Raw genomic sequence first — 14634 nt, forward strand, 5'->3', positions numbered from 1 at the left:
CAGAGGGTGTGGAGAAAAGGGAACCCTCTTGCACTGTTGGTGGGAATGTAAATTGATACAGCCACTATGGAGAACTGTATGGATGTTCCTTAAAAAACTAAAAATAGAATTACCATATGACCCAGCAATCCTACTACTGGGCATATAACCAGAGAAAACCATAATTCAAAAAGACACATGCACCCCAATGTTCATTGCAGCACTATTTACAATAGCCAGGTCATGGAAGCAACCTAAATGCCCATCGACAGACGAGTGGATAAAGAACATGTGGTACATATATACAATGGAATATTACTCAGCCGTAAAAAGGAATGAAATTGGGTCATTTGTAGAGACGTGGATAAATCTAGAGACTGTCATACAGAGTGAAGTAAGTCAGAAAGAGAAAAACAAATATCATATATTATTGCATATATGTGGAACCTAGAAAAATGGTACAAATGAACCAGTTTGCAGGACAGAAATTGAGACACAGATGTAGAGCACAAACGTACGCACACCAAGGGGGGAAAGCCACAGGGGGTTTGGGGTGGTGGTGTGATGAATTGGGAGATTGGGATTGACATATATACACTAATATGTTTTAAATGGATAAGTAATAAGAACCCTCTGTATAAAAAGATAAAATAAAATTCAGAAATTCCAAAAAAAGAAAAAGAATTCACACAATCTCCAGCCATCTGGACATTCTCACTTCCCCTTCCCCTATCCTTGGTGATAAATAAGGAAACAGAAATGCTATCTGGTCTATGGAATGATTCAGTAGTTGACAAGAAGGCAACTGGTCTAAAGAATCAAAGCATATGAATCCCTGAGGAAAACTTATTCTCTTAAAGAAGAGAAAATTTGAGAGATTATTGCATATCTTTTTCCTGAGATCATTTTTTTGGATGAAAAACATGCTTATGAAATTTTAAAAATCCAACTAACCTGAAGGTTAGATCCTGCAGATAACTGAATCAATGATGTGGATGGTCTTAAGAAAGCTCCCATAAGTCAGAAGAAAAGATTCAAAGATGAAAAATATATACCTAGTAATGATTTTAGAGAGAAGTTATAAAAGAGTGAGACATAATAATAATAAATAATGGTGGAAATATTCACCACTATAAAGGGAAAATACTAGAGTATTCAGATTCAAAAACTTCACTGAAAACAAGACAAAATTATTAATATAGACCTATACCTAAAAATGTACTGGTAAAATTTTTGGATTTCAGAGAGAAAATTTTCTACAATAATCCATTTTAAAAGTTACCATGAACATTGGACTCCGCTAGTACAATAAATGTCAGCAGAAGTTAGAGTAGCAATTACATTTTTGGGGGAAAAGATTATGATTGAAAAATTCTATACAGGCAAAGCACAACAAAGTGACATTTTCAGATGTGTCAGGATTCCAGCAGGGAACTTCTATAATCACTTACATACTGACCTTCAGAGAAAACTTCAGTGAAAAGTTTACAGGTCACATTTCCTAATTATAATGCAACAAAACTGAAAATTACTCATAAAAGGACAAAAAATTTAAAAAAATAAAGATAATATTTTGTCCAAATAACTCAGATCAAAGAAGAAACAAAATTGAATGTCTAAGAATTTAGTAAGTAATGTCCATGAGAACACTACAAGTCATAATGTATGGAATATAATTAAACATATAAACTGAGAGTCTGAAATGTTTATTTTAAGCAAAGCCAAATAAAAATATTGTAAATATCTGAAAATTTTAGAAAAATAAAAAGAAGAAAAGAGTTAATAAAAGCAAAAGAAATTTATAAAAATGTAAAGGTATTAAAATTCTTCCCAATTTATTTAATGCAGATAGTACAACTATGATATATCACTAAAAAAGCAGACAATCTAAATTAATATCACTTATAGCTTAGATGAGAAGTTCTAAATAAAACACTATCAAATTCAACACAGAAATAAATTTTAAAAAACACATGCTCAAAGTAATATTTTTTCCCCAGAAGTGCAAGGATGGTTCAATAGGAAATTCTTTATGTACTTGGTCACACTTATTGATCAAAGGAGAAAAGATAGGTAACAATTCAAGGAAATCTAAAAATAAATTTTTATAAAATTTGACATTCTGGCAGTAGCTGATCCTTTTGTGTTTCCCTCAGATTTTTGCAAGGCTGCCTCTTTAAAATTTAGATCTCACCTCAAATAATACTTCCACATTATCTAAACTATAATTTCTATTCACTATCACATTACCCTATTTCGTTTTTTTAAAACACATATCACTTTCTGAGGTTATTTTTATTTTTTCTGTTTGCTTATCTCCTCTCCTTTCCATGCCATCACTCCCTTTGCCCCTTCCTTTCTGCTACACCACACACTAGAATATAAACTCTGTTAGAGGAGGTCTTATTTACCAATGAATTCTGTGCCTAGCACAGTACTTTTTTTTATTTTTGGCTTTTTTTTTTTTTTTTTGAGCAGCTCAAGTGATTTTAAACCCATGAAGAGCCCATGCACCACAACAAAAGATCCCACATGCTGCAACAAAGATCCCACGTGCCACAACTAAGACCCAATGCAGCCAAATAAATAAATAGATAAAAATTTTTAAATGGTTGTAAAAAACTAAGAAAAAAAAGGTAGAAAACCATTTTTTTCAGTAACATATTAAAAAATTTTAAATGATGGCATTACCATTTATAATAGACAAATAAAAATAAAATATCTAGGCATACACTTTAAAAAATCCAAAACCTATATAAGGGGAACTATAAAATACTCCTGAAAAACACAATAGTAGACTTGAACAAGTGGAAAGACATATGTTCTTGTGCAGGGTTACTCAACTTCACAATAATGGCTGTTTTTCCTAATTTAATTTGTATATTTGAGACAATCCCAATAAAACACTCTCAGGATTTTTTTTTTCTGGAGCCAGGTAAGTTTTTACAAGGTTCATTAAAAAGAATAAGTAAGCAAAAATGGCCATTAAAATGATGAAAAAAGTGCCTTGAGGTATGGCTACAAGTCATTTAAACACATTATAGAGGCTCTGTAATTATAACAGTATGGTATTGGTGCATGAATAGATAGAGAACAATGGAATAGAATAGAAAATCAAGAAATGGACTCAATTGTGTATGAAAATTTAGTATCTGATAAAGGGGAGCATTTAAATCAATGGGCTAAAGTGTGACTTTTAAAAAAACATTATCTATTTATTTAGGCTGCATCAGGTCTTAGTTGTGTCAAGCAGGACCTTCACTGCCACATGCAGGACCTTCATTGTGACCAGCGGGCTCTTAGTTGCAGTGTGTGGGATCTTTAGTTGTGGCATGTATGTGGGATCTAGTTCCCTGACCAGGGATCGAACCCAGGCCCCTGCATTGGGAGTGTGGGGTCTTAGCCACTAGACCACAAGGGAAGTCCCCTAAAGTGTGACTTTTTAATAAATGGTGTTGAGATAACTGGATAGCCATTTAGAAAAAGATAAATTTGATCTATTCCTTAACTGTACACCAGCATAAATTCTAAATGGAACAGAGACTTAAAGATGAAAAATGTAACCTTACAAGTACTTGAAGGCAGAATGGGTGAATTCCTTTATAACCTGAGAGTTGTGAAAACTTTCTTAACCATGGCTTGGAATCCATTAACAATAAAGGAAAAGATGGTAGAAGTAAAATTTTCACATGGTAAGCAACAACATCCATAAACAAAGTATAAAGGCAAATGATAAACTAAGATAAAAAATATTTACAACTAATATCTCAAAGACTTTCTATAGCTAATATATAGAAAGCTTCTAAATCAGTGAAGAAAAATAACCTTATAGGAAAATGGGATAAAGTTATGAACAATTCATGGAAAAGAAGTGAATATAGTTCTTAACGATCTGAAAAAATGTTCAACGACTAATAATAAGAGAAACACAAATTAAAATTACAGAGGTACTGTTTATGTCCTATCAGACTGGTAAAAATCCCCAAATCTGACAATACACTTATGAACTGTGGAAAACAGATAATCTAATCTCATACCTGGTGGGAGTATAAAATGGTACAATTCCCATGGAAGGGAATTTGGCAATATCTAGCAAAAGAGTACATGTGTTTATCCTTTGCCCCACCAGAACCAAATTTATCCCAAAGACATGTTGTCAAAATACAAAGAGACATATGAACAAGGCTACCTGTTACAATGTATTTGTAAGAGCAAAGACTGGAAAGAGTGCAAACGCCTGCCAAATAGTGGACCGATTGTATAAACTGAGGCATGTCTACACCAGGGAGTAATATCCACTGTAAAAAAGAATGAGGAATATTTCCATATATTACAGTATAAAGACTTACAGATTATACTGTTAAGTGAAAAAAGAAAGTTAGAATATGAATACATACACACACACATTTGTTTTTAAATAAAGTAAATAAAATAAAAGAATTCTTTTATTCTTTAAATAAAAGAATAAGAGTTAGAGAAGAAATCAATGACATTGAAAACAGTAAATCAATAGAAAAAAATCAGTGAAACTAAAACTGATTATTTGAAAAGATCAATAAAATCAATCAGTCTTTAGTCAGGCTAACTAAGAAAAAAAGAAAGAGAACACGAATTACTAATATCAGAAATGAAATATGGGATATCACTACAGATCCTATGAACATTAAAAGAATAATAAAGGAATACTATGAACAAATCTATGCTCATAAATTTGATAACCTACATGAAATGGATCAATTCCTTGAAAGACATAATTTGCTAAAACAAACAAGAAGAAATAGACACTCTGAATAGGCCTGTATCTACTAAAGAAATTGAACCAATAGCTAGTAACCTTCCAGAACAGCCCAGAAGTGTTCACTGGTGAATTCTACCAAACATTTAAGGAAGAAATTATACTAACTCTCTTTAAATCCATCAGAGGACAAAAACAGAGAGAATACTTCTTATCTCATTCTAGCAGGCCAACATTACTCTAATACGAAGACCAGAAAAAAACATTACAAAAAAACTAGAGATGAATAACTCTAATAAATATAGATGTAAAATACCTTAAAAAAATTAGCAAATAGAATCCGAAAATGTATAAAAAGAACTATACCATGACCAAGTGGGATTTATCACAGATATTCAAGCCTGGCTTAACATTCAAAGATCAGTTAATGTGATCCATCACATCAATAGGCTAAAGAAGGAAAGTCATGTGGTCATATCAATAGATACAGAAAAAGCATTTGACAAAATCCAACACCCATTCATGATCAAAACAAACAAACAAACAAACCTCTTAGTAAAATAAAATGGGGGAACTCCTCAACTTGATAAAGAATATCTACCAAAAAACTACTGCTAAGATAATACTTAATGGTGAGAAACTAGAAGCTTTCCCACTAAAATCAGGTACAAAACAAGGATGTCCCCTCTCATCACTCCTTTTCAATATCATACTGGAAGTTTTAGCTAGTGCAATATGACAAGAAAAGGAAATAAAACGTATACAGATTGGGAAGAAAGAAAGTAACTGTCTTTGTTCACAGATCGCATGATCATCTATGCAGAAAATCCAAAAGGACTGACAAGGTAACTCCTGTAACTAATAAGCAATTATAGCAAGGTTACAGGATGCAAGGTTAATATACAAAAGTCAATCAATCTCATATATACTAGCAATGAAAAGTGGAATTTGAAATTAAAAACAATACCATTTACATTAGCATCCTCCTAATGAAATACTTAGTTATAAATCTAAAAGAATATGTACAAGATCTTATATGAGGAAAACTAAAAACTCTGGTGAATGAAATTAAAGAACTAAATAAATGTTCATGGATAGGAAGACTCAATACTGCCAAGTTTCAGTTCTTCCTAACTTGATCTATAGATTCAATGCAGTCTGAATCAAAATCCCAGCAAATTATTTGTGGATGTCTACAAACTGATTCTAAAGTTTACCTGGAGAGGCAAAAGCCCCAAAATAGCCAACACAATATTGAAGAAAAATGAAGTTGGAGAACTGACACTCCCCAACTTCAAACCTTACTATAACACTCCAGTAATCAAGACAGTGTGGTATTGGTGAAAGATCAATAGATCAATAGAAAGAATAGAGAGCTAAGAAACAGCCACATAAATTTAGTCAACTGATCTCTGACAAAGGAGCTAAGATAGTCTTTTCAATCAATGGTGCTATAACAGATGGATATCCACATGCAAAAAAATGAATCTAGACATAGACCTTACACTCTTCACAAAAATTAACTCAAAACGGCTCATAGACCTAAATGTAAAGTGCAAAACTGTAAAACTCCTAGAAGATAACATAGGAGAAAGTCTAGATGACTTTGGATATGGCAATAGCTTTTTAGACACAACACCAAGGGCACAATCTATGAAAGAAAGAATTGATAAACTGGATTTTATTAAAATTAAATTTTATGCTCTGAAGAAAATATTGTCAATAAAATGAGAAGACAAGCCACAGCCTGGGAGAAAAATATTCACAAAGGATACACCTGATAAAAGACTTTATCAAAACATAAAAAGAACCCTTAAAACTCAACATTAAGAAAACAACCCAATTAACAAATGAACGAAAGACCTTAACAGACAAATGTACAGATGGCAAACAAGCATTTGAAAAGGTGCTCTATGTCACATGTCATTAAAATACCAATGAGATACCACTACACACTTATTAGAATGGCCAAAATCTGGAACATGACAACACCAAATTCTGGCAAGAATGTGGAGCAATGGGAACTCTAACCTTCATTTCTGGTGGGAATGCAAAATTGTACAGCCACTTTGGAAGAGAGTTTGGCAGGTTTGTTTTTGTTTTTTAAACTAAACATACTCTTACCATATAATCCAGCAATTGGGTTCCTTGGTATTTCCCCAAAGGAAACGAAAACTTACGTCTACACAAAAACCTTCATATGGATGTTTATTCATAAAGCAGCTTTATTCGTAATTGCCAGACAATGGAATATTATTCGTCGTTAAAAAGAAATAAGCTACTGAGCCATGAAAAGACTTGGAGGAAACATAAATGCATATTATTAAGTGAAAGAAGCCAATCTGAAAAGGCTATACATTGTATGATTCCAACTATATGACAATCTGGAAAAGGCAAAACTCTGGAGAGAGTGAAAAGACCGGGTTTGCTAGGAGTTGGGGGTTGGAAGGATGGGATAAATAGATGGAGCACAGAGGACTTTTAGGGCAGTGAAAATACTCTGTATGATACTGTAATGATGGATACATGGATCTACTCTGTTGAGGATGTTGATATTGGGGGAGGGCATGTGTGGGGGAATAAGAGGTATACTGGAAATCTCTGAACTTTACCCTCAATTTTGCTGTAAACATTAAAGTGCTCTAAAAAATAAAGTTAATAAAAATAATAGTGAAAAATAAATAAAAGAATAAAGTTTAAAAAAGTTATCTATAGTGAGGGGATAGGTGACAGGGAAGAAAGGATAGACGCTAGACTTCTTTGAAGCTGCTTCTTTTTGTAGATACAATGTTGGAGTCAGGCAAATGTTTTATGTAATTATAAAATAATGTTACAGTTTAAAAAGCAATCCCTAAAAAATAAATACACTAAAATAAATAAATAAATAAACCTGTGTATCCAGTGGGTGGCAAAACTCCACAGGGAGGAACTATTCCAAGTGACTTTAAATCTGTAATTTGACTGAACATCCTTAGTGGGATCCACTCTAAAGAAACAAAGGGCTGCAAAACTGTTTTCAATAATTATATTGTTGGCTATAATGTTGTAATTGTAATCCTGAGACTGTTGTGTCTATATCGTGGGATGAAATGAGTGCATATTTATGCTGGTATTATCGAGAACTCAGCTTTTTCAGTGCAGTTGAAGGGAAATACAGATATAAGATCAATGAGGTTAAGTAAACAAGCAAACAAAATCCATAGACCTGAATTCGAATAGTAAGTATCAGTATGAACCCATGATGAATTTTATTAAAAAAACATTTTTTTCAATTCTGCTCACTGAAAAGGCTTAGGAACAATGATTAATACAATAGCACTGAGCACCCCTAATGCCCTGACTGTAGTTTTAAAAATAATTTCTTACTGAAAAGAACCAGGACTTTTTGGGAGAAATGACTGATTTCAGGTCTGGCTCAGAAAATGTACAATATGAACCTGAAATAGCTTTTTATACTAGAAGTCAAAGAAGCTTCAAAGACTACTAAGTTCATGTAAAAATGAAGTCAACCTGAGCAAGTCTCCCAGTGGCAAAAAATAGGACATTTTGAGCATCAGTAAGTATAATAGTAATGAATTGAAGCATACTAAATATGCTTAAATCCATGAGTTTACAATAGTACTTAAATTTAAACTATTAAAAACCTTTGAAGTATGTTAGGAGAGAACTAGTAATTCTAAAACTTGTAAATAAAGGGAAAGAATCAAGCATTTGTCATTCCTTTCTTGTATAACACGTACCTCAGGGCAACCAAATAGTCCATTAAGAGAGGTTTCTGTTTATACAAGTATAGTAGCTAATAAACACAGAAGGAATGATGGAATCAAAATATTACTATTGTTCAACACCTGATTCATTTATGAATCTAGGAAATGTTTATCAGTAGCTGACAACATCCCCAACTGAGAGACAAGTATACATTATATACTCCTTGATCGAGGTACCCAGTACCACACATGAAGTAGTATTGCAAAAAATAAAAAAATCTAACCTGAATCTGATCAGGCTTGTAGATCTAGCCACTGATTTATAGGAAATAGAGTAAAAGAGAAAGAAACATGTTAAATGACACCACAGGAATGCAATCAGTAAAATCTAGACATGAGAACTTCTACAGGATAAAAGACTTTTGCAACAGAAAAACGCAAGGAAATATCTTGAGAAACATATCAACTGATTGTAATGTGTGTAATTATTTGAGTGCCTATCCACACAACAAACTTGAAACAATTAAAGGACAAATGTTCAATTAAAATGTGAACATTGATTGGAAATTTGATGATATTAAGGAATTATGATGATGCTTTAAGATGTGATAACTGTATTGAATGCATTTTTAAAAGAATCTTCTCTTTTAAAGATTTATATTAAAATATTTATTTTAGAGCTAAAAACAATTGTGGGATTAGGGATTTCTATTTCTAGATCAAAGGGTCATTTTCCCATTTCATTTTTTTTCTACTTTATTTTATATTGGAGTGTAGCCAATTAACAATGTTGTGATAGTTTCAGGTGCACAGCAAAGGAACTCAGCCATACATATGCATGTATCCATTCTCCCCTGAACTCCCCTCCCATCCAGGCTGCCACATAAAAAATATTTTAAGCAATATTTCCTTAGTGAATGTTGAGTGACTTATTATCATTAATAGGTGATTTTTTGAAATGTGTGTGTTGAAGTCTATTGGTATCATAATAGACTTTGGATTCCAAGGAAAATCTTGTTTCCAACTCATCCTGGAACAATCACGTTAGCCAGAGAATCTCTGCACAATATAGATATAAGCCTAAGAAAAAATTATAATAAACATTAGGCGTGGAACCCTCACTGCCTCAAACCCCAGGATTTTCCTTATAATAATGATAATTCAAAGGGACTGGAATATCATTTTCATTTTCCCTCATTGGACTTACCAGTCTCCCATTTGCAAGTAAACTTCCTTTCCTGCATATTTTCATTGGCCCGATAAGCCCAGTAAATATATCTTTGGTGGGATCCACAGCAGAATAATACATCTTAGCTAGACAGACAGGATCTTTGTAAGTGGGTCCTACTTCTTTGGGGACAGTCCATTCATAGGTGAATGTTCCTTTGGGTACCACATGGGAGGCTGAAGGAGGAGTCGCATCTGTAAGAAAGGTCACACTGGAGAGGTTAAGTATGCTTTCTAATGTCATCATTTGAGCCATGGAGTAGACTGCATTTAGTCTAGGATAACCCACTTCTGTGCTCCTTTTATGAATTAGAGTGGAATCCTACCAGTGTCAGGTCACAAATGGGAATAATTTTCTCCAGGAAGTCTCCTCTAAACCTCTGTCTGAGATTGGTGCCTGCTATAGTCTGAATGTTTATGTTTCCCCAAAATTCACATATTGGAATCCTAATGTGCAATATGATGGTGTTCGAAGTGGTGTTTAGGAGGTAATCTGGTCATGAGAGTGGAGCCCTTCTGAGTGGGATTAGTGCCCAGACAAAAGAGATCCCACAGAGTTCCCTAGCCCCTTCCTCCACGTGAGGATACAAGAAGTCTGAGACCCAGAATAGGGTCTTCATTTGTCAGCCTTGACATACAAAAATACCTAAATACTTTCATGTAATGGAATATTTTGTATCACTGAAATTATAGTTATAAAATGTTTATAGTGCTAAGAAAGCAAACTCTGGGTATAAAATTATAGTGATAAGTATATTTATATTCTATGATCTCAAACACATGTAATTATTATTTACACAGATCAAAGAATGGAGGACATACAAAAATATAATAGTGGTTGTCTATAGAACTATGGATAATATTTTTGGCTACACCTTTTTATATTTTTTAAATATTCTAAAATGTACATCTAATCTTATAATTGCAAGAATATTTTTCAAATTTAACAATCACCCAAATAGAACTCTGGAAATGTATAATTGATGCAATCCAAATAAGTTACTAGCAGCATTGTCAATAATCATCCAATTAAGGTAGGACAAAATTCCACAAACATATTGGAAATGGTAGGAAGAGATTTACTTGCTTCCTGGCATGATTCTGAGAACGGTATATGAGAAGTTTCCTCAGAAGTTCCAGCCTTTGGTTTTTGCAGGACAATTTTCCCGGGGGTGACCAGCACAGTAGGTTATTAAACATTATTGTTTGGTTACAGAGTGTTGTACTCACTTCTGCTTGGGCTGTAGTACGTGCCCTCATTGCTTTTATCGACGCTCACCCCAATCGGTTCAATACTGAGGGGATATGTTCCTTTGTTATGGAAGGTGACTCTGATGGTGTCTCCCACCTCTGCCGAAATGACAGGACCTAGGGACAAAGAGAGAATTATTATCCTCCCTGATATATAGCACACAGAATGCATAAGACAGTTGTTTTCTTTGCCTTGTCCTCTGGCAAGAACCACTGGAAGCAACATGCTTATTGTTGCAAATGGAAACCTTGGTTTTTAAAAAGTCCATTATCTATTTGACATGAGGAGGCCAGGAAAAGATGAGAGGGGCTTTCTTAGTTAACTTCAGGTAATGAAATTTGTTACCATTTTTATCCAAGTTAGTTCACAAGCTTCATACTCTATAAAATACTATTCAGAGTATCTACACTCTCCTCACCCTATTTTTCTGTGGACCAGATGTGTGTTATTTGTCTAAAGAGTCAGGAGAATGCCATAAACCTTGACCACCCAAAGGGGGTAAGTTAAATTGTCTTGGCTGTGAAACGTAACACCACTGTTGTGGATTTCCCATCACGAAAATCAATATTATTACTAAATATAGAACAAAAACACAGAAATATAGTACAAAAATATTTTATGTAATATATAAAATGATACTTATTGAAAGCTTCTTATGTGCTCTTCTGAATGTTTACGTGAATTAACTCATTTAATCCTTACAACAGATTTATGAAGTAGGGACTGTTGTTATTACTGTTCCCATTTTACAGAAAGGAAACAGGCACAGAAAGCTGAGTACTTTCCAAGGTAACACAGCTAATAGGTGAAGAGTGAGGACAGTCTGAAGCCACTCACTTGCTATTCTGCCCAAGTGCCTGAGCAAGAACAGGTCTCTGGGCTCTGCCTGGGGGCAGCCTGCAGGAGGCTCTAAAACAATCCCAACCTGTCTCATTAGTAGCTGAATTTTATTTCTAAGGGAATGTACATTTGGCTAAAAGCGGAAACTAATAGCTTTACCGTCTATTTAAACAAAGTCACACAAACCCCTTACCTCTTTGAAGAAAGAAAAAAATTAATCATTTGAAGTCAGCCTGGCTTTTAATGATGAAGATTTACTATGGGTAATTTACATTTGGAAAAGTAATTCGCTGCTGCATTTTATTGATGATTCCTCTTCCACGTCCATAGTTTATACGTAGAAATCATGCCACAGGTTCTGTAGCTTCTGTTCTTTCTGAGGTTGATGGTAGCTCAGGGGAAGAGTACATTAGTCATATGTATTCTGCACAGACTCACCCAGGATGCCAAGATGTTCCTCTTCAGGGCCTCTCTCCTTTCGATTTGTAAAGGAGGCATCTGTGTACTCACGATAAACCAGCTTTTTATATGAGCCTCCAATTCTTGTAGAACCATGTTCAAAAAATACCTCTGAATCACTGCCAAAAGAAAAAAGGTTTAATTCTGGAGTTGAAAGCAGAGCAGAGCCAGGTTGTCACATAGGATAGTAACTGAAGAGAAAAATTCTGACCTGTGCTTAGAAATTACCCATTATTTACCAAATACTCCTCAGAGGGGCAGTTAGTACTAGGCACCTTATAGAAGGATGTTAAGGGGTGGAGACTCACGGCATAGAGATTTTATTTTTTCAAGCGAAGTGAAAAAAATTTCAGGAGGGTCCATGTCACCCAACCCCTGACAGTTAATAAATTGTCCTGCAATAGAATCTTTTTTTTTTTTTTTTGGTACGCGGGCCTCTCACTGTTGTGGCCTCTCCCGTTGCGGAGCACAGGCTCAGCGGCCATGGCTCACGGGCCCAGCCGCTCCGCGGCACGTGGGATCTTCCCGGACCGGGGCACGAACCCGTGTCGCCTGCATCGGCAGGCGGACTCTCAACCACTGCGCCACCAGGGAAGCCCCTCATTACCTCCTTCTTGAATTCGGTGTCTATTAGACTGAAGGGGTCTGTTTCATTGTTCCTTCAGGGGAATTCTCTCGGTCTTTTAACTGGGAGTGGTTCCCTTGCTTCTTCGTTTGCTTATATTTCTCTTACTCTGTGAGTTTAGGAGAAACAGTTAGCTACCGTAGTCTTGGAAGGTTATTTATATGCGGGAGCATCCCTGCGTAGCTTGTGCGGTTTTACTATTTTCTGGCGTGAGGGCCACTTTCAGTTGGGATGCTTCTACCTCTTTCCTCAGCACGTGCTGGCCCTTCTGCCCTGCATAGAGGGCGTGCAGATGTGGTGACCGGCGCGCCCTCCCGGGCCCTGGGATGGCGGAGGCAGCGATTGGCTCCCGGTTCTCTCAGCGGTGGAGGCCCAGCCCGCCCCGACCCCTGGAGCTCGTGTAGGCAGCGTCCTGTTGCCTGAGAGCGCATGCGCGGGGAAAAGACACCCCTTTGGCAGTCCTGCCCCTCCCCTCGCGCAGCCCCCAACAATGGCACCCTGCCTTCAGGCTGTCTTCGCGCAGCCAACCCCAGTCCTCTCCCCAGGTCTAACCTCCAAAGCCTGAGCTTCAGCCGCCAGCCCCCACCCACACGGGTGGACGAGTGTCTCAGGCTGGGGAGCTCAGGGTGGAGGTACCAACCATCCCTGCAGGTTTCTCTCCATTTTACCTTCCGCAAACTGGTTGCTGCGCTCTCCTCCGAGGCTCCGAAGCTCCCCCTCTGTCCTGGCTGATCTCCCCGCCAGTCAGGGGACTTGCCAGGTTGTAGGAACCTTTCTTCTTCCACAGCTGCCTCCCAGGGGCACAGGTCCTGTCCCAAGTCCTTTCTCTCTGTCTCTTTTTTTCTTTTTTCTTTTGTCCTGCCCAGGTACGTGGAGATTTTCTTGCCCTTTCAGAAGTCTGAGGTCTTCTGCCGGCGTTCAGTAGATGTTCTATGAGAATCGTTCCACATGTAGATGTATTTTTGATGTATTTCTGGGAGGAGGTGAGCTCCACGTCCTACTCCTCTGCCATCGGCTCCCCATTCTCCCCATTTTATAAATGAAAAAATGAAATCTCAGAAAGGCATTTGACTTGCCAAAGCCACCCCATTCGACAAATGTATGGAACATCTGCTCTTTACCAGGAACCCTGTTATATGCTGATGACATACCCATAAGCAAGCTGGACCCATCCCTGTCCACATGGACGTTACATCTGTCCCAGAAGACAGACTACAAATCAATCAATATAGTAACATGTAATAAGCACAGAGCGTTATGAAACGTTTCTCCTGGGGTTGGGGAAAGTGATCGGGAGAGGCCCCAAAGGCTTTCCAGAGGACGAGTTTCTTTAAAATGATCTAGAGGAGAAGTGGAGTTAAAATGATGGAATATGTATGCGGAGAGAAGGGGGCGGGTATTTGCAAGGAGGAAACAGCCTGTGGGAAGGCTCAGAGAAGACAGCAAGTATGGCATCTCTTATAAACTAGGGCAGGAGCATAGCAGGCAGGGTAGGGAGACGGGTCAGCAGCCTGCTTTTAAAATCTCAATGAGAGGTAGTGATGACTTCAGAGGTATTAGCAAAGAGGTTGGAGAGAAGCAAACAACTTTACGAGGTATTTAGGATATAATGAGGCAGCATTTGATGAGGAGAGAAGGAGGGATTAGTGAAGGAGGGAGGGAGTCAAGGGTGGTGCTCAGGCTCTGGGCTTGAGCGATGGATGGATGGCAATACCATTCATGCAGAGAGGGAAACTCAGATTTGTGGGGAAGACAATGGATTCAGACTTGGACATACTGATTTGGAGGGGCCTCATCCAAGTGGAGTGTC

At 36.7% G+C, this 14634-nt stretch overlaps 1 protein-coding gene across 3 annotated transcripts in view; it reads right to left on the reverse strand.

Moving 5' to 3' along the window:
* CP (ceruloplasmin) overlaps positions 1–14634 on the reverse strand; it is a 66326-nt gene that overhangs the window by 35251 nt on the left and 16441 nt on the right. For all 3 annotated transcript variants that reach the window (XM_082624200.1, XM_082624198.1, XM_082624199.1), the window contains exons 7-9: positions 12179–12318; positions 10879–11016; positions 9629–9843 (exon numbers count right to left, since the gene is read on the reverse strand). In XM_082624200.1, the coding sequence (XP_082480326.1) occupies positions 9629–9843; positions 10879–11016; positions 12179–12318 (493 nt within the window). The remainder of the gene's footprint in view (positions 1–9628; positions 9844–10878; positions 11017–12178; positions 12319–14634) is intronic.

This window comes from Mesoplodon mirus, assembly GCF_964341445.2.
Source record: "Mesoplodon mirus genome assembly, chromosome: 6".
NCBI classification, from domain to species: Eukaryota; Metazoa; Chordata; class Mammalia; order Artiodactyla; family Ziphiidae; genus Mesoplodon; species Mesoplodon mirus.